Source organism: Cavia porcellus, unplaced genomic scaffold (assembly GCF_034190915.1).
Source record: "Cavia porcellus strain 051 isolate PalLab524CR breed Dunkin Hartley unplaced genomic scaffold, mCavPor4.1 scaffold_1, whole genome shotgun sequence".
NCBI classification, from domain to species: Eukaryota; Metazoa; Chordata; class Mammalia; order Rodentia; family Caviidae; genus Cavia; species Cavia porcellus.
In genome coordinates, this window is record NW_026947484.1 from 174,544,789 (window position 1) to 174,568,429 (window position 23,641).

The 23,641-nt window shown below is 38.4% G+C and overlaps 2 protein-coding genes across 4 annotated transcripts in view; one reads left to right on the forward strand and one right to left on the reverse strand.

Annotated features, from left to right (window-relative positions):
- Positions 1 to 10: 10 nt before the first annotated feature.
- Positions 11 to 9,687, forward strand: Cdc26 (cell division cycle 26). Of its 3 annotated transcripts, none has more exons than XM_003463794.5 (3): positions 11 to 163; positions 2,332 to 2,453; positions 9,255 to 9,687. In XM_003463794.5, the coding sequence occupies exons 2-3, from the start codon at positions 2,373 to 2,375 to the stop codon at positions 9,429 to 9,431; spliced, it is 258 nt and encodes an 85-aa protein (XP_003463842.1). In that variant the 5' UTR covers positions 11 to 163; positions 2,332 to 2,372; the 3' UTR covers positions 9,432 to 9,687. The 3 variants fall into 3 exon arrangements, with proteins under 3 accessions (XP_003463842.1, XP_005001013.1, XP_023418183.1); XM_005000956.4 differs by lacking the exon at positions 11 to 163 and adding an exon at positions 172 to 335; XM_023562415.2 differs by lacking the exon at positions 11 to 163 and adding an exon at positions 1,627 to 1,715.
- Positions 9,688 to 11,476: 1,789 nt separating this feature from the next.
- Slc31a1 (solute carrier family 31 member 1) overlaps positions 11,477 to 23,641 on the reverse strand; it is a 62,105-nt gene continuing 49,940 nt past the window's right edge. The window contains exons 4-5 of the mRNA XM_003463793.5: positions 15,946 to 16,114; positions 11,477 to 14,989 (exon numbers count right to left, since the gene is read on the reverse strand). Of these exons, the coding sequence (XP_003463841.1) occupies positions 14,788 to 14,989; positions 15,946 to 16,114 (371 nt within the window). The 3' untranslated portion in view covers positions 11,477 to 14,787. The remainder of the gene's footprint in view (positions 14,990 to 15,945; positions 16,115 to 23,641) is intronic.

A 23,641-nucleotide genomic window follows, 5' to 3' on the forward strand; every position in this document is an offset into this window, starting at 1 on the left:
GTCGAGGGGCGTGATCCGAAGAGCCTTCTAGGAAAGGACACTGAAGACCCGGGTTCTACGGGAAGAGCGTCGCAGGGCAGTCTGGGAAATGTAGTTCATTTGGCCGAGCAATCGATTTGTAGTGGGGGCCGAGGTTCCGGGAGGGACTGAAGCTTCAAAAGAGGTAGGTATGCGATTCTCATGGCTGGGAAGTGAACTGAAAAGCAAACCGAGGGTCGTCAGGCCTACCGGAGCTTTCAGTTGTCCGAGGGAAGAGGGCTGTGTTGCCATGGGAATCCTTGTCCTGGACCCAAGAGTGCTGCCCTGGAGCTGTAGGAAGAAAGCTGTTCTCTAAGGTCTGGAAGTCCTCCAGGGGTTCCAGCGAGCTGGGTGGATTTGAGATGGATTTGGGCCATAGCGAGAGCTTAAACTCTAAGAGACCTCCTGAGTAAAATAGAGCGTCTAAGTGAAATAAAGATGTCGAGGGGGCGCTTCGGCTTGACTTCGTTGTCTTCAATCCTTTCTTTAAATTGGATATAGAATGGGGTGATGGATAGGAAGGCACCAGGTAAACTGCATGCAAACGACTGTGCACTGCTGCTTGCTGGGACGTCAAAGATAAAGATCAGGTGGTTTCTTTTTTCTCCCCAATATGGCCCGGTGGGAGTGAAGATTCCAAGAATATTTGTTTGCTGATCTGGACAACAGACTTCTCCCCAACCCAATACTCCAGGCAGCCCTCCCCTATTTATTTTTTGAGTGCTTAAGTGTGAACTGTGTTTCAGGAGATTACAGTGCATCACAGCGTTCAAGTCACGCCACACAGTAAAGACAGAGAAACTAAGGTCTTCGTTTTGTTTTTGTAGTGCAGGGGATCGAACCTAGCGCCTTATGCATGCAAGGCAAAAATTCTACGACTAAATCATCCCTAGCTCAGAAACTAAGGTAGAGCTAATCGCTTAAGATCAGTAGCGGAGAGGGTTCAAATCAATGCTATCGTCGCAGAACTGGCGTGTTTAGCTGTTATTCTATACTGCCTTGTAGAGGCGAGTTGGTGAGATTTTCACAGTTGGCAGAAAAGGCTGTCTGCTGGTTTTTTATTTTCTTTTTCTTTTTCGATTTTTTTCTAAGTATGCTGCCTTACCCTCTTTGGAACTTTGTTTTCAAGATAGTATGTGATTTAATACAAAGCAATTTAAAATGTCAAGTGTCAGTGTTTTGTGTTGCTGTCATGTATATTTGTCCCAATCCTCAGGGGAGAAGGAAATGTTTCTTCTTTTATAGACTTCATAATCCCTGGTTAATCTGGATAATCTATATCTATATCGTTTATATCTGTACCTACTTAATAGAATTTTCATTTACATCATCAGCCTTTAATCTTCACCATGTTGACCTATATGTAATTTTTATAGGAAGCCAGCATCGTTAAACTGAACAGCTCATTTCAACTTCTTTATAAAATGGAGATAATTTTTCCACACAAAGCCTTGCCCGACATCCCTGTGCACCCATGTGCAGACCAGACTGGACTGGGATCTGTGTGGTGCCACTGTATTACTTGTATCAGTAACACAGTGTAATACACTGCGTTGCAGTTTTCTCTTTACTTGTCTATTTCCCTACAGATTGAGACTGCCTTTTAACTCTGTAGTTGGAGCACAGGAAGAGTTTGTTTAATCAATGACTAACTCATTTAGGATTGAGTTAGATCCTGAGGATAATCTTGTAAATTGGTGAGTTCACAATTTTCATGATAGTTAGCAAAAACTCATTTTGGCTCCAGAGTGATCACAATCTCTGATGAGTTCCCTGTGGAGCAGATTAAATTTAATGATTTTTCCATTCACCCTGTTACTATCCGAACTAAGATATAATAGCATGATTCTTTTTTACTTTTCTTTTTTTATTTCTTTTTCTTTTTCTTTTTTTTTTTTTTTTGAGGCAGTATCTTGCTGTTGCTCAGGCTGACCTTGAACTAGCTCAAGCAATCCTCCTGCCTAGCTGGAATTATAGGCATGCACTGCACCTGCCTACCTTTAGTTTTAGCTAGAATATTTTTGTGATTATGACTATAACGTGAAATTAAAGTGATTGTTGCCTGGAATTGTTTCACAAGCACTTTGCTGTTTTTAAGTTCTTTTAGAAAGATTTTTTTAAACGTAGGTGTTGTAGATCTCCATATCCTATAATGAAAATGTAATAATCAGGCACCTAAAGACTTTAGTTGTCTGAGTGAATATAAATGAATTTTTAAATACTGCTTTAGTGTACACACTTACAAATTGATCTCATATGTGTAGCTGCAACTTACCACCTATAGTTTTTCTTCTTCTCTGCCACCTTTAACAGCTAGTAGTTTACTGGGTCTCACTGTTAGTGTTGACCTCAGTATGCTGCGAAGAAAACCAACACGCCTGGAGCTGAAACTTGATGACATTGAAGAGTTCGAGAACATTCGAAAGGACCTAGAGGTAAAAGTACAACTTTCAAACCCTTAGGACCTATTTAACCCCATGTTTATAGGTTCTTGGAATTAGGACCTGATAAGTCTAGAGGGTTCTGAACCTTAGACTTTAGACTCTTATACCAACAGTTTATTGGAAATCTCTGATGTTAACAAGCATCTCATATTTAATGTATTAGTTTCTTGCCATAGCAAAGTACTGCATGATGGTGGCTTACAACAACAGAAACTAATTTTTTCATAGTTCTATAGGCTACAAATCTTAGTATCATCAGGATTGAGATAAAGGTGTCAGGGGCTGTGCTTCTTTTAGAGGATCTAAGGAGAATCCCTGATTTGGCTCTTTAGCTTCTGATAGCTGCTGAAGTTTCCTTGCTTGTGGTCACCTCACAGCAGTCTTCTTTCTGGTCACGCTACCTATTTCTCTTCTGTGTGTGAAATTTCCCTATCCCTCTTTTATATGTGTGAGTAGTTTTAGGGATTACTTGGATAATCCAGAAGAATCTCCACAGCTCAAGATCCTTAATTTAACTACTTCTGCAGAAAATTTTACTGCCTATTAAAGGCAGCATTTATGGGTTCTAGAACAGTGCGGGTGCACCTATGGCATGCGTGGCTCAGTAGGTTGTTTTTTGTTTCATTGAAAGTTCTAAAAGGTTCATCATCACTGTCCTAGGAATTACTGTTCCTAGAACACTGTTCTAGAAATTACTGTTCTGATAGACTGAGGGAGGGCACCTATTCTTACAGGTTAAAAAAAAGTCTCCTATTCTTACAGGTTAAAAAAAAATCCCGACATTTTGAGTTTATTATTATCTTTTTTGAAGTCCTATATTGCATTCATTGTTTTGTTTTTACTGGTTTTATTCTGTTCTGATTTGTTTGATTTTACTAAGTCTGATGGTATGGGCAGCTATTTTGAGGACAACAAGAGGCATGGTAGCCACTGCTGATTTCCTATTATCTTGTTTTGAAATTCTGTATCATTTATACTGTTTTGCTTTGATTGACATTATTATGTTTTATTTTGCTTGGTTTTATTGTCTTTAAAATTAAAAATTAAAAAAATTAATAGTCACAATGTTGTGCCCCCCACCAAAAAAAAAAAATCTTTTTTGAGGCAAGATCTTACAGTGTTGTTCAGGCTGATTTTGAACCCACGCTAGATTACAGGTGTGTCACCATGCCTAGCTAAAAACTCTTGATTTGTCCCTCAAATCAGTCCTCTGTGTCAGTGTCCATTCAGCTGCTCACACCTGAAACACAGTTATTTTGAGTCCATCCTTTCTCTCACCCTCCATGTTCAGTCTGTCTATAAACCCTGTGATTCTGGGCAACTAGAATCTACCCAGGTATCACTCCCTGTGCAACTGTAGTAGCACACTAAATGGTCTTTCTATACCATTTTTCTTTTAACAATTCGTTGTCCATCAGGTGGATACCTAGAATGTTCTTTAAAATTTTTTGGAGAACATTCTATTTTGTCGTTTAAAACTCCTCAGTGGCTTTCTGTACTTGGACTATGATCTGAATTACTTCCCGTGGCTTCCAAGCCTCTATGTGTTTGAACCCCTCTCTAGTTCACCTCATGCCACCTCCACCTTGCTTTCTGTACCTGGTGGTGTTTTCCTTCTCTTTCCAGTGTTTGTTTTTTTCAGACCCAGGCCTTCACATTGAACTACATCCACACTCCTTTTGTATTTTTCAGTTTTGAGACATGGTCTGGGAAGTGGCCCAGCCAGGGCCCAAGCTTCATGCTCCTGCCTTGGCTGCCCAGAGTGCTGGGGTTGTAGGTGTGCCCCACTACTTCTGGCTTTTTCTTTTTGAATATGATGAGACATTGATCATTTCTGCACGTACCAGTTTCCTCTGCCTTGAGTGTATCTTCTTTCTTCATTCCTACTTTCAGTGTTGCCTCCCTACTCTGAGAAGCTGTTTTGAACCCATCCAATTAATTGGGTGTATCCTTCCTGTCCCAGTGACATTGATCTCATTAGGTTCTCACAAAGCATCGCATGTTTTTCATAGCATTTTTTCTTTTTTTTTAGTGTTTTGAGACAGGGACTCACTGTGTAGTTCAGGTTGGCCTTGAACTATGTATCCCTGGCTGACCTCAAACTCACAGTGATCCTCCTGCCTTTATTTATTTATTTTTTAGAGACAGAATCTCGCTATGTAGCCCAGCTGGCATTAAACTCACAGCAATCCTGCTTCGCCTCCCAAGTGCTGGGCTTATAGTTGTATGCCACCATTCCAGCTTCATACTATTTTTTAGAATTTACATTTTTGTTTTTTGAAGGGGAGGTTTCACTATGTAGTCTACGCTGGGATTGAACTAACTATGTAACCCCGGTTGGTTTCAGAATTGCTGCAGTCCTCCTGCCTCAGCCTGCCAAGCAGTGGGATTACAAATGTGCACCATCACAGTGGGCTATCAATATGTACTTTTAAATGTGGCCTTGCTACATTGTATTAAATGTCGCTTGTAAGACATAAATTCTTCCAAGCCTTTCGGAAAAAGTCCAAGATTCTCATCGTGGCACATAAGAAATGTGACCAGGGGTGCTCATCTCTGCTTTATCTTTAATTGCCAGATTATCTTCAAATTAAATCTCAGTTCCTATGCACATAGTGTTCTCGTTGCCTGAATGCCATTTTCATCTGTTGACTCAGCATCTTGCAGACCTAGCCTCTTCCCCCATCATAGGTACTATCACTGTCTATTGTAATTTTCTATTTTTTTCTCTTTTCCTCCACTGGGCCATAAGCTCCTTCAAGCAAAAGTGGTGTCTCTCCTGGGCATGGTGGTACACATGTGTACTGCTAGCACATGAGAGGCTGAGGTTGGAAGATTTGTGTGAGTTCGAGGCCAGCCTGAGCTACATAGTGAGTTCAAGGCAAGGGAGACCCTGTCTCAAAAAATAAACAAAAAGGATTAGTTTATCGATCTCTGCAATTTCTTCCCAAAGGAGGGCTCAATACACATCTATTTTCATTTGTTATCCTAATACATATTTGTAGTATATGGCAGGGGACATTATATCTTGCATGTATTCAAAAAATGGTTAGCTTGCTTTGTATTAAGACTGATAAGCTTACATTCTCCACCCATTTTTATCCCAGCAGTCACATTTTAAGAGCTTATATCGATAGTACCTTACTAAGCATATATTTTAGGTATAGTGAAGCTTCAGATGTAATGCATCTTATAAAAATGCCAGCAGACTGAACATTGCAGAGTCAGCTTGCTCTGCTAAACACAGAGACCAGTTATCGCAGTGACTGCAGTGGAGGTAGTGGGCCAAGATGGCGTGGGAGACACTGTGCTTGTATGACTGAACACAACAAAAGTATGGATATGGGAAACCAACATACTTCCATTACTAGCCTTTAGAAAATTTAAAAAGAAGTAAAAGGTATACTAGAGAGGATTCTAGCAAAGCAACAACATTTTTGAAATAGACTCTGTACCTACAAGAGACATTCAGCAAACTAGGAAGAGGGTGGATCCACCTTCTCAAAGAGTGGAACAGAATGCAAACCACCCGCACCCAGATCAAAATATAGAACATCTTTAAGGAAGTCTGGCCTTTGAGGAAGAGGAGATTGTGCCCTTTTACTGTGGAGGCAGCTACACAACTGATAGAATTGAGAAAGGGTATAATTCTGAGGCTGACAGTCCTAAGAGCAGGCATGATAAGTACGTGCAGGTCCCATTACTGTCCATTCTCATTGGAAGCATGACCTGTACTTCACTGGATTTATTGTAATACTTGGCTTTAAAAAATAATTTTTTAAAAAGATACTGTAGAGTGAAGCTAGGGTGCCTGCTCTGAGTTACATCCCCAGCCCTTTTATTTATTTTTTTAAAACAAAACTTGCACCAAGTTTCCCAGTTAGGCCTCTTGAACTTGCTGTCTTCCTGCTGCAACCTCACGGAGCACTGGGACTGTAGTTGTGAACCACCAGACCTGGCTCTGACTCACTGTAATACTTTGATGTTGTCCTTTAGATGCTCACAGTTCACTGTGAGTGGTACAGAATGGCAGTCATTCCAGTGATTAGAGCAGCTGATCTACTCTGGTAAGGAACTCCAGCTCAAACTTTTACTCACTTTTAGAGAAAGCTGTTATCATCCAGTAATTACAGTCAGGTCGTAGTTGTTATGGGATCATTGTTAGTCTCTCCTTTTGAAAATAAGCTGAGATATACTTTGTGAATTGAGTAGTCACTTGTGATTGAAGAGCCAAATGGTTATACAAAGATAAAATGAAGCCTGGCCTCCTCTTCTCTGTCTAATGTAAGATAGATGTAGCTCAGCATGAGTGTGATCACCAAGTGGCAGTAAAGCACTGCCTGGTCACCCCTAGCCTGACTGCAGCCTGCCATAAAGAGCCACAGTTGAAAGGAGCCAGGGCAGTTGAGAAGATTTATTTGCTTGTCTAAACTTTGAAAGTGCAGAGGATAGTATAAGAGAACACTGGGAAAGCTGGCACACTCACAGATTGTGTTGATGCAAGAACTTGAGTACATAAACTTGATGGGCATGGAGTAGAACTGAAGAGCTATTTCTAGAGAGGACTCTGTAAGCCAGATACACATCTAACAGTGAAGAAGATTTTTGTTGGCAGCATTAAAGATGATACAGAAAATAATTTGAGAGGCTACTTTGAGAAGTATGTCAAGGCTGAAGCAGAAATGGGGGTTGTGATACACACCCATTATCCTAGCACTCAGGAGGCTGAGGCAGGAGAAGAGGCACTGGAGACTGCACAAGTTCAGGGACAACCTGGGCCTCATAGGAAGATCCTATCTCAAAAAATTCAGAAATCACACTGTTGATGGGCATAAGTGTAAAGTACAAAAGACTTTATTTAGAGGAAAAAAAGCAAAACAAGGGTAGAAATAATATAGAATTTCAAAAAATAACACAAATCACTAGTTGATAAATTATATATAGTTATCTTAGAAGTAGTTGTTCAAGTCACAAAATCAAAGCATAAAAAGTGATCAAACAATGACAGTAAAAACTATTCTATTTGATCAAATAACAAAAACAGCAGTATGGTTATTTATCTTGCACACTTAAACATAGTTAAATCCTTTAGAGCACTGTCTTTGCCTTTCATTATCACAATATCTATTATACATTTTGGATCTTACTACTCTTTCAGCTTTTTATTTTTATACTAGACAGACAATATGATATTTGCAAATGTGAGTCTGATTTATTTCACGAGGATAGTCTGAAGTTGCCTCCATTTACCTATAAAGGCCTCAAGACCATGCTTTTTTATAGCCGAGTAATATTCCATTGTATAAAAATACCATTCCATTGTATAAAAATATCTGCTTCATCTATTCTTCAGTTGATGGGCATTCTGGTTGTTTCCAATATTTAACTATTGCAAATTACGCTGCTCTAAACATGGGTGCATATATATTGCTGAAACATGACCTTTTCAATTTTTCTTGGAAAATACCCAGGAGGGTAATAGCTGGATTGAATGGAACTTCCAATCCTAGTTTTGTGAGGAATCTCCATACTGATTTCCACAGTGGCTGCACCAGTCTACACTCCCACCAACAGTGGAGCAGTGTTTCTTTTTCTCCGTAGCCTTATCAATATTTGTTATCGGTTGATTTCTTGATGGCAGCCATTCTTCCTGGAGTGAAATGAAATCTCAATGCTGTTTTAATTTGCATTTCTTAAATGACCAGTGATGGTGAACATTTCTTCATATATTTATTTGCCATTTGTGTATCTTCATCTGAGAACTGTGTGTTCATCTCAGATGCCCATTTTTGGAGAGGGTCTTTGAATTTGGGGGGCTTGATGTTTTTCAGTTCTTTGTATGTTCTAGATATAAGTCCTGGGGGCTGGGGATTTAGCTCAGTGGCATAAGCGCCTGCCTTGCAAGCAGGCAATCGTGAGTTTGATCCCTGGTACCGATAAAAATGAAAAAGACAAAAAAAAAAAAAAAAAGATGTAAGTCCTTTGTCTGTACCATTCTGTGGGTTTTTGTTTCACTTTGTTGATGATTTCATTTGAAGTGCAAAAACTTTTTAGTGAGATGAGATCCCAGTTGTTGATTCTCTTTTTAAACAAGAAATGTTGCCAAGTGGATCACAGAGAGGCTGTGGAGGAAACTTTGGAGGTAGTGGAAGTAATTTTGACTTTGGTGGCAACTGGTGGAAGGGGAAGCAATGGTGGCTGTTAACAGATTTAGGTGATTGTAGTTCAAGTAGTACTGGGGGCTAAGGAAGTGGGCCAGGCTACTGAAACTAGGATATTATAGAGGATATGGTAGCTGTGGTAGAAGCCATGACAGTTACATTAGAAGTTTTGGCAGCTTCTTGATTCAAACCTCTTCTACTGTACCTCCAACTTTTTACTTGTGTTTGACAATGTGGGCTTTCCTCTGTCCTATCGCTGATCATCCACTGCTAAACAGTTTATTTGCCTGTTTCCCAACCGCACTATGATATCTTGGAGCAGAGATATCTTTATCATTGTATGTCTGTATCCCTTTTATACTTAAATATCCAAAATCTAGGATATTCAGTTTATTGTTCATTAGACCCTAACTGTTTCCTTTACTCCATGCCCAGTGCAGAGTAGGTACCAAATAAACATTTGCAATTGAAAGAATATTGCCGGGGCTGGGGATTTAGCTCAGTGGCATAAGCGCCTGCCTTGCAAACAGGCAGTCGTGGGTTCAATTCCCGGTACTGATAAAAAGGAAAAATACAAAAAAAAAAGAAAGAATATTGCCTTAAATCCTGAAAAAAACTTTTGTACTTTCAGACCCGCAAGAAACAGAAGGAAGATGTGGATGTTGTAGGAGGCAATGATGGAGAAGGAGCCATTGGGCTTGGCACTGACCCCAAAAGCCGGGAACAGATGATTAATGATCGGATTGGTTATAAACCGCAACCGAAGCCAAACAATCGCTCATCTCAATTTGGAAGTTTTGAGTTTTAAAGATGAATTCCCTTGCATGAGAGAGTCCTGGAATGGAATAAAATGATGGCAGAAATACAAACCAGATTTAGAGAACTGAGTACATGCAGTGAAGCAGATTCTTTTACTTCCTGCAGAGAAAGATAAATTCTGCATGAAATTACTGATGTTCACCTTTCACACTAAGCTGGAATCTGAACTCTGGTTTGTCTCTGGAAAAATTTATTCTGTGAAACATCTGATTTTTGTTTTTAAAAATAAATATATTTTTGGAAAATATGAGACATCTTTAATGAAGCAGAGTAGCACTGCTAAGTCCTGGGCCTTGAAAGATAACATTGATAAAAGTAACGTCATGCTAAAAGACTCTAAGCACAGAACATTTCTGGTTGGTCTTTGTCAATGTCATTTAACTCATTTGTTCAAGTATTTGAGTGGCTTCCAATTGTAATCAGCAAAGATCTCTGTCCTTATGGCCATTAGATCCTATTGATTTGTATTAATCTAAGCAAATTGTAAGTGCTGGATAGGTTTTCCTGAATGACTCTGTAACCGGTTTGAGTATAACATAGAACAGAAAATTAGTCGAAACTTAAGGAACTCTCCTGACAATGTTACTGTTTTTCTAGTTTTCTTCCTAAGTTTTTTTTTGTTTGTTTGTTTCTTTTTGAGACAGTTTCACTATGCAGTTCAGGCTGGCCTTGAACTCACTTTGTAGCCCAGGCTGATCTCAAACTTGCAGCAATCATCCAGTCTCAGCCTCCCAGGTGCTGGGATTACAGGAATGTGCCACCACACGCAGCCTTATCTCAATTTGTGTAGTCATTTTTCCAGCATGAACACATTTTAGCACAACTCAGGATAATCTTGAATCATCCATTAAATTCAAGGACAAGAACTGGTACAGAAGCACGAATACAATGTACCTTCTCAGTATCTTCTCTGTTCTTACTGATAACAAGCTCTAGGACTGTAAGATACGTAGCATGCTCTATGCAGATAACTCCTATGAGGATACTTAATTCTGATTTTAAAAAAAATTAAGTTCAGCAGTTAAGTGGTAGAGCTGAGATTTGCACACAGATTGCTTTCTGAACCCATGCTTGTGAACTTCACTGTTGCACTGCCTTTTTGGTCTTCCTTTGCGGAGTCTAAGGAAGTGGCGATATCAGATAGAGGCTACTGTATTTAGATTTCGAAAAATTTTCATGCTGTTTTATTAGCAGAATGAGACTATTGCCAGATCAGTTAGGTAAGGTCTTACTGCGGCTGTTAATCTCTTGGTACAATTGAAATCACATGCATCAACTCTATTTCTTAGAATCTATCTGTTCATTTCTGGATTAGCCAAACTCAGGAAGTTGGTTAGAAGCTTGTAGAGATACTAACCTTATCTAGAAGTGTTTATCTTTTATTTTCCTGAGCACTGGAGGAAGAATATAATTATATAATAAACACATGGCTGGGGTGCCTTACCCAAATTGCTAATTGAAATAAGCACTATTATTGCCGTTTTACAAGTGAGAAAATGAAAGCTTAAGGTTAGATAACATTTCCTAAAGTCACATTGCTGGAGTGGTACAGTTCAGAGTCAAACCTACTGACTCCAAAATCCTTGCTCTTCACGTTATACTAAGGACAAAACTAGCAATGGCAAGATGCACATGGAGGGGACAGCAGGACAGCAAACACCACCAGCATTCTGGCATTACTGGAGTAACAGGGAGAGGCAGGGCTCATCACAAGTTTTGCAGTGAACTTCTGGGCCCAGTTCAGAGCTTCCTCTTGATGGTATAAACACAGGAAAGGGATTATGATGACTAGCTTTTAAATTCAGGAATACTTGGTATATGGACATACACAACTTCGTGAAGAGCCTGTGTCCCATGCAGAAGGTAACGTAGATCTTCTGGTGTATACTAAATCGTTATCTTAAGTAGAGTGAGATGACAATGGGATTGTGCCACCCTAACAGGCCCTGACATCTTAAAACTGATGCTAATGGCCAGCACGTATGCTGACTGAAGAGACCAGCTTTTGATGCCATCTTGAATGGAAAGACATACTAGAATCACAAAATCAAAATATTTATTTTGTTCTTTTGCACATGACACTGTTAAAACATTTCTAATTTAGCAATACTGCTCTCAGGAGCTTACAATCTAAAACAGTCAACATGAATTGTAGACCCAGTGATTAAGGCATTATTTGAAATGTAGATTTTGTATCTTTAAATGTATCTTCTGTAGAAGCAGCTCAAAAGGGCAGGATCAAAATGAAAGGACATGAGTGTGCACCACCTGCCTCATTCCTTTGTGACTGGAACCCAATCCCAGTACATACAATCTGAAAGGGCATTCTCTACAATCCTACCATAGAAGTACTGAAAGAAACTAATTTTCAATCCTGTGGTGGACCCAGGATACCACTTGTGGCCAATGGGGGTGTTAAGTATTCCTTCATCACAGACTAGAGAAGCACCTCAGATTTATAATGCTGGCATCAGTACTAGGTAGCCTTTTACCGAGCTGTATAGAAATTCCAGTGGGGCATTTGCTTCCAGACACATACTTAAGGGATCTACCAGGTTTATAAATACCTTTATGGTTGGTAGTTATATCCATGGCATAGCAAAGACTGAGAGATAGGGAGGTCAGCAAAGATGGCAAAGAAATGGAGACACACTCTTATAGCAGGTGTAAAAAGGGAAGAAAAAACCTGTTTAGATATAAAATACCAAAAAAAAAAAAAAAAAAAAAAAAAAAAAAAAGCCAGAGAGTTCAGGCATTAAATTCCAAGTGAACAGGGATACAGAAGTGAAAGTCAATGAGATCACTGTATCATCAGAATCCATGAGCTCAAGAAAGATGGGAATTTAAGCTTTAACTGTTTTGTCCTTCACTAGCTTCAGCCTTTGGCAATCTTGTCTAAGGATCTGTAAAATTCGTGTGTTTCAGATTATCTCTACCCCAAACGCCTTAAGAGTTGTCTGGGAACTGAGATTTCTCTCTGAGTTTCAAATTTGTAGCACTTTATCTCAACTGGCCTAGATTTTTCTTATCCCACTGATATCTGTTCTCTGAAGGTATTTTATAGCAGCTCATGCCTAGATTTCTAAAGAGCACCAAAGTCACCAATAAACATTGATTCTTATGTTCACCTCATGGTATTATTCCTTGACTTTTAAGGAACAAAGCTGTTTAATGAAGGCTATTTATATCTACATTAAGGGTGTTAAATGCCTGTGATTCACTTTGCTCATGCTAAGTATTAGCACTACAAGGGGATGAAATGTGAGAGAAGTACAGAGGTCTAAGTGTTGATTCTTGCATTTTAATCTCCACCCAGGAGGCTTATAACCCTCTCTTGGTTCACAGATGTGGAAGTACACATTCTTTGCGCTCCAATTTTAACTGGTACCCACAGAGAAAGTAAAAATTTCAAAACCACAACACAGGACAACAGGATAACTGTGTTTCCTCTCTTCTGCCCTGAGGCACAACCAGATCTAGCACCACGGAGGGCAAGAATGAACAGACCAGTACAAGAAGAATCACTTTCAAGAGGTAGTTTGGAAACAAGACTACAGCATAGATTAACAACTGAACAGAATAAAAATCCAATGTAATTCTTCATTGAGAAAAGAGGTTTTGGCCACTTGTGACCTAATAAAGCCCCCAAGTATAATAATAATAGAGGTGGTCACGCGAAGCATGAGGATGATGTACCTAGTATAGACAAGAATGTTGGGGACTGAGGAAAATCTGGGCATCAGCAGACCACACTCTATGTCTCTATAAAGAGAAAGGTGGACTTCTGTTTGCCCTTCTGGCCCCATGAGTGGCTCATTTTTACTGCACAGCAAAGGTCTCTCTCAGCCTTCAAACTGTTTCCAAGGAATCATAGATCTTTTAAAAAAAGGACTGACTTCATATGTGCTGATGTAAGTACTTTACAGTCCTTCACACATGTGAGTACACATACACACAGTTGGCGCTGAATAAATATTTGTGGAATGATTAAGTATTGACAACATTTACGATGTGAGGTATGCCCAGACATACCACCTATCAACCAGCAATTCAAATTCTCATGCCCAATACAGGTAGCCTTCCCACCTCACAGTTTTCTAGTGTAAAACAGAGATTCTTAAAATGTGGTATTCTAGTTCAGCAGCAGGGCATCACCTGGGAACTTAGATATGTTATATTTGGGGCCCATAACTGGTGTTTTAACAATCTCTCCAGATGATTTATTTTTTGGTACCAGGAATCGAACTCATCACTTTGAGGCAGGCACTGTGCTGCTAAGTTACATCCCTAGCTCTCCAGATAATCCTAATGTAAGCGCAAGTTTGAAAACTACTGGTTTGAGCCAGGTTTGGTGGTGGTGCACTTTCCTAATCTCAGCACTCGGGAGGGTGAGGCCGGAGGATTGCTGCAAGTTCGAGACCATCCTGGGCTACAAAGTGAGCCCAAAGCCTGCCTGTTTCAAGAGACCAAAAAAAAAAAAAAACCCACAAAAAACCAAAAACCCCCACTGGTTTGGAGGTGGGTGCATGAAAACAAAATGAGGAATAAAAATCAAACTCTTGCTTTGTGCAGCTGGGACAAACAAAGATATCAAGTGAAAGCAAAATGCCAATGGTTTTATTTAAAAATGTCTAGTCTATTTTCTCAAATTGATTGTCATTATTTGATTAATAAGCTCATTCTAATCAAAATGTTAAGTGAGAACCCAAGCTAATGAGTTAGCAACTCAAGAATACACACTCTACAGGTTCTGGGCCTGTATTTAGTTTCAAAATCACTCTTCTGCATACTACCAAGATTTTGGTGCAACACATTGCAGCTAAAAAAGGCACAATGTATTTCCCCGTTTTGGAGTCTAAAGACTGAAGCTTAATTTTAATGTGAAGTTTGAGTCTGGGAGTTAGGTGGGCAAGAATATCCTTCAGCTTCCATCAATACTGGCTCAAGTTAATCTCTTTCCATCACTGACTCAGGGTTGGGGAGGGACACCAAATTCACATATCATCTGTTAAAAACAAAAAATCCAGAAGACTAAAAAAAAGGAAGCAATCAAGTCATTGACTAGAAAGCTACCTAGATTAGACAAAAATTTAGGATGATGAAGGAAAAGACATCTCATGGGTAGTTTCTCTTCAAGGGTAATGGGAATCTCAGCTTATTAGAAAAAAATGATTTTCCTTGGAGAAGAAACTGTAAACTAGACCTCTATTCAGCAGGTGTGTGGGTGTGTGTATGTGTGTGTGTAAAGAGACAAGAACACGGAGGGATGATTGGAGCAGGAATTACGTCTTCCAGTCCTGAACTGCTTCCCACTTCAATCAATAAGGCCACGCCACAGACTGACATTAATGGCAATGCTCTGTGATGTCCACTACCACTGCCTTCTTCCAACTGAAGAGAAAGTATCCTGTTCCAGCCCCTGCTGCTACTGCAATGCAGAGGTACCCGTTGTAGGTCATGAAGATAAGCATGAGAAAGTAGCTGATGACCACCTGGATGATGTGCAGCACTGTCTGCAGAAGGTGAGGAAAACTCAGCATTTGCTGCCTGGGGAATAAATAAGGACACAACAGTCAGACTCAAAGGAGCTCTGCAGATCAGAAGAAAGAGGCAGCAGGTATGGCCACGAGGTCAGCCTCAACTGGACTGCCTGACAGCCAGTTGCCAACTCATGGATAATACATGTGTGTTTTTATTGGTTCCTGAAATGAAATACCATAGGACTGTCACTGTACAGATATGGTTATGTGTTGTTGGTAGGAGGCACAATTCTTGACAAGAGGGTAAAAGGAGAAATAATCTTGATTTATCCCCACTTTAGACCCTGAAAGGGAAGCCCAAAACCTTTCCATATGTATTAATTTGAAGATTTTGGAGCTATCTACCTTTGCAAATTTCAGTCGACAAATAAATAGAATTAAAATTGAGAGCTGGATGGTATACTAGAAATTAATGAATTAGAGATCAGGAGGTTTTACTACTCATTCTCTGTGTCATCTTAGGGAAGTTTCAATTATATTAGGTCTTCAAGCTATATTGAGTTTTATAAAATCCCATCAACCAACATCCTGCTTTTAGGCAAACAATATTATTTATTTCCATTGTACTGATGAGCTTCCTAAAGCCTCAAATGAGTTTTTTTGTTTTTTGTTTTTGTCTTTTTGAGACAAGGTCTCACTATACAGTTCAGACTGGCCTTGAGCTCACTTTGTAGCCCAGGATGGTCCTGAACTCGCAACGTTCCTCCTTCCTCAGCCTTCCGAGTGCTGGGATTACAGGCATGAGCTACCATGCCCGGCTTGTTTTTTTGTTTTTTGAGACAAGTTCTAGCTGTGTAGTTCAGGCTGGCCTTGAACTCACTTAGTGCATACTGGCCTTGAACTTGCAGCGATTCACCACCTGCGTCTACTTCATTCAAGACAAGGCTACTACAAATAGCTGCTTTGCTGCTTAACTAAGCCAGCTCTCCAGAATTTCCATGTAAACCTGTTGAATCTTCTTACCCAACAGTTTTGTGTGTTTCCATGAGGATGGTTCCATTTGGTCCTGGGACAGGCATGGAATTGTAGCGAATGCTGACTTGTGATTTACGCAGGAGACCTTCTCGGGCTATCTTGAGTCCTTCATAGAACATTGCTAGTAAAAACACTGCCACAAAAGCTCCAGCCATTTCTAGGTAGGGAAGGAAGGGACAGAGATGCCATTAAATATGTGCAAAACCATTAGCCAGTGTGTGTGTGTTCAGCTAGAAAGACAACATAGAAAAAGAGCTATTTTCAGTTTTTGAGAATGGTTGTATAGTTAGTTTTTCACCTGTCCAGCAGAATAGCTAGGATGTTGTTAGTGAAAGCCATTCCCTCTGCTGAAGAACATATTTCATATTTACTTTTTTGGGGAGAAGGGGGTTGTTATGGATTGAACCCAGGTGCTGCGTATGCTAAGCATATGATTTACCACTGAGTTAAACCCCATCCTCCAGTTTACATTTTTCTATCCTTCTTTTCTCTCTGTCTCTTTCCTCTTTTTTTTTCTTCCCCAGACAGACTCTTATTTATTTGCCTAGGCTGATCTCAAACTTCTGGGTTTAAGTGACCCTTCATTCTGCCTTAGCTTGCCCGGTAACTGGGATCACAAGTATATGTCACTGTGCCTAGTTTTTTATTATTATTGTTTTCATATTAAACACTTAATTTTTTTTGACATGGTCTCTCATTTTGTTGCTTAGATTAGCCTTGAACTCCAGGGCTTAAGTGAACTTCAGCTGCTAGAGTACCTAGGTATTTAGGCTTGTGCTACTGTGCCAAGCTTAGTTTGATTAAGGTACAAAAAAACTCTGCCTGTGATCCCAGAACTCTGAGAGGCTGAAACAGGAGGACTGTAAGTTTGAGCCCAGCCTGGGCAATTTAACAACTCTGTGAGAACCTGACCCAAAGTTAAAGAAAAAGGTGAAGGGCTGACGATGTAGCTCAATGCAAAGGCCCTGGGCTCAATCTCTAGTACTTCCTTCTCCCTCAATCATTGGAACAACAATAATCTTTTGGTCTGGCTGCTGAATGGCATAAAATTAGCTGTTTTACATTAAAACACATAAAGTAGAGTACTGAGAAAGCTAATAAATCTGGGCATGGTGATGCATACCGATAATCTCAACATTTAGGATGTTGGGGCAGGGGGATTATGAGTTCAAGGTCAGTCTGGGCTTCATAGTAAGACCCTCCTCTAAAAATAAAAGAAAAAGGAAATAATTTTGTTTTTTTCCTTTCTCCTCAGATGGGATAAGGTATCACTGTGCTTTTCAGGTTGGTCTCAAACTCCTGGGCTCAAGTGATCCACCTACCTTAGCCTCCTTAAAACAACCTATTTTTAAGTACTTTGCTAGATTTCTTTTTATTTTATTTTTTTTTTCTTTCTTGAGACAGAGTCTTGTTATGTAGTTCAGGCTGGCCTCCAACTCTTCCAAATAGTTATCCATATCTTCACACACAATAAATTCATACAAAACAAAATAGTACTAAACTGATCAGAACAGGATGATGAAGTCTTTATTATAAGTCTTTATTATAAAACCAGACAATAGGGAAATCAACAATGGCTGCTATGTCTCTTGTTCTCTTCAAAATAGCTGTCCATACCTTAATGAATGTTGAAATTAAACAATACAAAACAGACTAAAATCACTCTGAACAAAGAATAATAGCGCTGCTGGATTTCACAGTATGACACTACAGAATCAGCACTGGGTACCACAGTGTCTCTTTTTCTTCAAAGTAGCTGTTCACCTCATCACACATTATATAATTGATTCTCATAAACTGTTTAGGAGAAGTTCTATGCATGAATGAGTTTCTACATGTATATCTATCCTTTCTGCATTAGAGGGAAAAACAAAACAAAACAAAATCCTAGAAAACACAAAACAAAAAAGACAAATAACAATAGTAAAGAGCCCAAAACACTGACAATTATATAGGCCTTCAAAACAAGGTGGTAGGAGCATAACTAGGGTTGTTATTTTACATAATGATCTTCAAGAGTTCCTCAGATCAGCATACACTAACATGCACAATTGTTCCAACCCTATGAATGTTAACTTTTTGTTCCAAGAACTTATAGAATCTGTAGCATAGTAATCTTAGCTATCCTAAGTGTATTTTTTATAATTTTAGATATTTTTTCTTTTCCCTTCCTTCTTCTTTTTCCTCATTTTCCCTGAGATAGTTTTTCCCCTTTAAGCAAATTCTTATATTTTCACTGTATTTACTGAGTATTTTGTATCTTCTGTACTCTTACCATTTCTTTTTTTTTTAATTTTAAGAGGAAAAAGAGAAAAACACAAAACAAAACAAAGCGGTATAAGGGTACACGTAATACAGAACTACAAAAAAAAAACATAACAGTAAGCAATCACCTGTTAATAGATTACATATTATCATCTTGGAAATAGTTCCTCAAATCACAGTATCAAAGAATACAAAGTGGACATTCAAACAGAGAGACTGCAAACAGCTGTGTTCAATGATCCAAAAACATTAATATAGTCAGCTATTTAACACCCCTAAACACACTTGCTGTTATATCCGTTAGAGCTCTTTTTTTTTCCCATCTCTTTTTTACAACAAAATTTACACATTTTGGATTTTATTACTCCTTAGTTCTTATTACTTTTTGGGGGGGGAGAGAATAAAGTCAAATATGGCAAAACAAAGCTGTCAGTCAAAACCAAGGATAGACATAGCACATGATGTAGAAGAGTACAAGGTTATCAACAATGGTTATCAACAATGTCTCTTGTTTCCTTAAAAAGAATTGTCTATCTCATTAGATATTATAAAGTTGGACAAAACAGTAGAGAACAAGACCAATAAAACTTAGGCATTGTAAACATTACAGGACTTCCAAAGGAGACAATAGTCAAACCAGAATGGGCATCTTAGTGAATCTTATTGCCTTCAAAGTAGTTGCCTATAACCTCAAACTTGATACTATCATACAGAATGGAACAGAGTCTAATCAGTCAAAACAAGATCGTGGGAGTATTACAGGACTTCAAACCAAGTTAATAGGAAATCAAAAAGAGATACTATTATATATCCTAATTTTTAAAATTTTTCCCCTTAATTAAAACAAACATAAGAAATAACTAAATAATTTTTTTAAAGAATAAGGGAGAGATTGAGATAAAACAGGACATAACAATATAACAATACAGGTCAAAGCATGACTGTGTCAGCAACCTAGTGCTTCACCACCAAATAACCCGACTTAATAGTAGTTACCATAGTGTCTGTCTTTTTCCTTGAAATATTTGGATAAAACTTCATATACTATAGCTTCAAATATTTCCATATCAAGAAGCCCAGAATAAAGCCTTTCTAATTAATAAGTGAAAACCTTATAAGGCTTCAAGGCCACATAATGGGGAATCATGATTACCACATATTTTTATATATTTGAATCATTACTTACATTAGGGAAACTATTCAGTATTCACACATGTGAGATTGATTTATTTCACTTATGAGTATGGTCTCAAGCTGCGCCCATTTATTGATAAATATCTCAATGTGATCCTTCTTTATAGCTGAATAATACTCTATTGTATAGAAATACCACAACTTTTTTATCCATTCCTCAGTTGATGGACACCTGGGTTGTTTCCAAGATCTGGCGATTACAAATTGTGTTGCTATAAACATAGGTGCACATATATCACTGTGGTATGATGCTTTCAGTTCTTCTGGGAATATGCCTAGAAGTGGAATAGCTGGAATAAATGGGGTTTCCAATCCCAACTTTTTGAGAAATCTCCAGACAGAGCTCCACAAAGGCTGTACCAGTCTACACTCCCACCAACAGTGCAGGAGAGTTCCTTTTTCCCTACAGCCTCTCCAGCATTTGTTGTTGTTGGTTTTCTTGATCCTGGCCATTCTTTCAGGAGTGAGATGGTATCTCAGTGTGGTTTTAATTTGCATTTCTCTAATGACCAATGATGATGAGCATGTTTTCATGTATTTATTTGCCATTTGCATTTCTTCATCTGAGAATTGCGTATTCATCTCAGATGCCCATTTTTGGATTGGATCTTTGAATTTTGGAGGTCTGAGTTTTTTTAAAATTCTTTATATGTTTTAGATAAGAGTCCCTTTAGTGAGAGAGAGTTCACTAAAATCTTTTCCCAGTTTGTGGGTTTTCTTTTCACTATGCTGGAGATTTCTTTTGACATGCAGAAACTTTTTAATAAGAAGTGGTCCCAGTTATTGATTCTGGGAAGTATTTCCTGTGTGGTTTGAGTCCTGTTCATGAATTCTCTACCTACTCCTATGTCTCCAAGGTTTCTACCCAATTTGTCTTCCAATAGACTTAGTGTTTCTGTTTTAATATTCAGATCTTTGACCCATTTAGATTTTAATTTAGTACATGGTGATAGACATGGGTCTAGCTTTAGTTTTCGGCAAATGGAGAGCCAGTTTTTCCAGCACCATTTATTAAAGAGACTGTCGTTCTTCCAATGAACCTGCTTGGCTCCTTTATCAAAGATAAGGTGGTTGAGTGTGTTTGTAGTTGTGGTTGTATCTTCTAATCTATTCCATTGATCTTCGGCTCTGTTTTGATTCTAATACCATGTTGATTTTACTACTGTTGCTTTGTAGTATAACTTCAAGTCAGGGATTGTGAGGCCTCCTACTTTGTCTTTGCTGCTTAGAATTGCCTTTGTGATTCTAGGTCTCTTCTGGTTCCAGATGAAATTTAGGAGTGATTTCTCTAGATCTATAAGGTATGTTGATGGTATTTTTATTGGGATTGCATTGAATCTGTATAACAGTTTTGGGAGAATGGCCATCTTCACAATGTATGAGCAAGGGATGTCTTTCCATTTTCTGAGATCATCCTCAATTTCCTTTTTCAGTGTATTATAATTTTCACTGTATAAGTCTTTCACTTCTTTCGTAAGAGTAATTCCTAAATATTTCATTTTTTTGCTTGCTAATGTGAATAGTCCCGTTTCTCTTATTTTCCTCTCTGTGATTTTGTTGTTCGTGTATAGGAATGCTATTGATTTCTGAGTATTGATTTTGTATCCAGCCACATTACTGAATTTATTTATTGTATCTAAGAGTCTTTCAATGGAGTTTAGGGGGTCTTCTATGTAGAGTATCATGTCATCTGCAAACAATGATAATTTAACTTCTTCTTTTCCTATCTTTACCCCTTTTATTTCTCTTTCTTGCCTAATTGTTCTGGCTAGTACTTCCAGTACTATATTAAATAGGAGTGGTGATAAAGGACATCCTTGTCTTGTGCCTGATTTTAAAGTAAAGGCTTTCAATTTTTGGCCATTTAGTATGATGCTGGCTGTTGGTTTGTCATAAATGGCCTTTATTATATTGAGGTAAAGACCATCTATTCCAATTTTCTGTAAAGTTCTTATCATGAATAAGTGTTGGACCTTATCGAAGGCTTTTTCTGCATCTATAGAAATGATCATGTGATTCTTAGTTTTGGCTTTATTGATGTGGTGGATTACATTTATTGATTTGCGTATGTTGAACCATCCTTGCATTCCTGGGATGAATCCCACTTGGTCATGGTGTATAATCTTCTTGATGATTTGCTGGATTCTATTTGCCAATATTTTATTGAGGATTTTTGCATCTGTGTTCTTTAGGGAGATCGGTCTATAGTTCTCTTTTTTAGTTGGGTCTTTCTCAGGTTTTGGTACTAGAGTAATATTTGCTTCCAGGAATGACTTAGGAAGGATTGCTTCCCTTTCAATTTCATTGAATAGTTTGAGGAGTGTCGGAATTAGGTCTTCTTTGTATTTCTTGTAGAATTCTGCAGTGAATCCATCTGGGCCTGGGCTCTTCTTGGTGGGTAAGGACTTAATTACATTTTCAATTTCATTAACAGAGATTGGGTTATTCAACAGTTTTACATCCTCTTGATCTAGCTTTGGTACTTCATATGCTTCTAAGAATCTGTCTATTTCTTCTGTGTTGTCAAACTTTTGAGAGTAGAGGTTTTTGAAATAGGCGTTGATGATCTTCTGTATTTCTATTGGGTCTGTAGTGATTTCACCTTTTTCATTTCTTATTGTATGAATTTGAGCTTTTTCTTTCCTTTTTTAAATAAGGTTGGCTAGAGGCTTATCGATTTTATTTATTCTTTCAAAGAACCAACTCTTTGATTCGTTGATTCTTTGGATTGTTTTCTTAGTCTCTATTGCATTGATTTCTGCTCTGATTTTTATAATTTCCTCTCTTCTTTTGGCTTTGGGCTTGACTTGCTCTTCTTTTTCTAGCTGTTTGAGGTGTAGCATCAAGTTATTTATTTGTATTCGTTCTGTTTTCCTGATGTGGGAACTCAGTGCAATAAATTTTCCTCTCAGGACGGCTTTCATTGCATCCCACAGATTCCGGTAAGTTGTATCTGCATTTTCATTTTCTTTTAGGTATTGTTTAATTTCTTCTTTAATTTCTTCTGTGACCCACTGATTACTCAAGAGTGTGTTATTCAGTTTCCAGTTGTGGGATTTTTGCAGTATCTTTTATCATTAATTTCTAATTTCAGAGCGCTATGATCCGATAACATGCAAGGGATGATTTCAACTCTTTTGCATTTGTTTAAATATTTTCTGTGAGCTAATATATGGTCTATTTTAGAGAATGATCCATGTACTGCTGAGAAGAATGTGTATTCTGATGTTGTTGGGTGGAACATTCTGTATATGTCTATCAAACCCATTTGTTCACAGGTGTGATTCAGTTCTGTTATTTCTTTGCTCATTTTCTGTCTGGTTGATCTGTCCCTTGGTGTCAATGGCATATTAAGGTCTCCTGTTACAACTGTGTTACTGATAATTTGAGTTTTCATTTCTGTTAATAATTGTTTTATATAACTGGGTGCTCTGGAATTTGGTGCATATATATTTAAGATAGTTATCTCTTCCTCTTGGAGTTTTCCCCTTACAAATATGTAGTGACCTTCTTTGTCCTTTATGGTCATTGTTCGTTTAAAGTTCACGTTGTCTGCAAACAAACTGGCTACTTCTGTCTTTTTTTGGATTCCTGCTGCATGAAGTATTGTTTTTTATCCTTTGGGTTTCAGTCTGTGAGTATCCTTCTGGGTTAGATGGGTTTCCTGTAAACAGCATACGTTTGGACTTTGTTTCTTGATCCATTCTGCTAGTCTGTTTCTTTTGACTGGTGCATTGAGACCATTTACATTAATGGTTATTACTGTTAAATGCTGGTTTATTGTTGACATGTTATCTCTCTGCTGTTGCATCTTTATCTTTCTGTTCTGTTTAATTACCAGCTTTGCTTAGTGGTTTTTTCCTTTGTGTATCTAAACTGTCTTTCTGGGGCTGGGGATTTAGCTCAGCGGCATAAGCGCCTGCCTTGCAAGCAGGCGGTCATGAGTTCGATCCCTGGTACCGATAAAAAAAGGAAAAAGACAAAAAAAAAAAATAAACTGTCTTTCAATATTTTGTGCAGGGTTGGTTTGGTGTTCCTGAAGTTCTTCAGCTGTTCTTTGTCATGGAAGTATCGTATTTCACCACCAATTTTGACTGATAGTTTTGCAGGATACATCAGTCTAGGTTGGAAATCATTTTGCTTTAGGATCTGGAATACTTCACTCCATGTTCCTCTTGACTTTATTGTTTGTGCTGAGAAGTCTGCTGTGATTCTGATAGGTTTT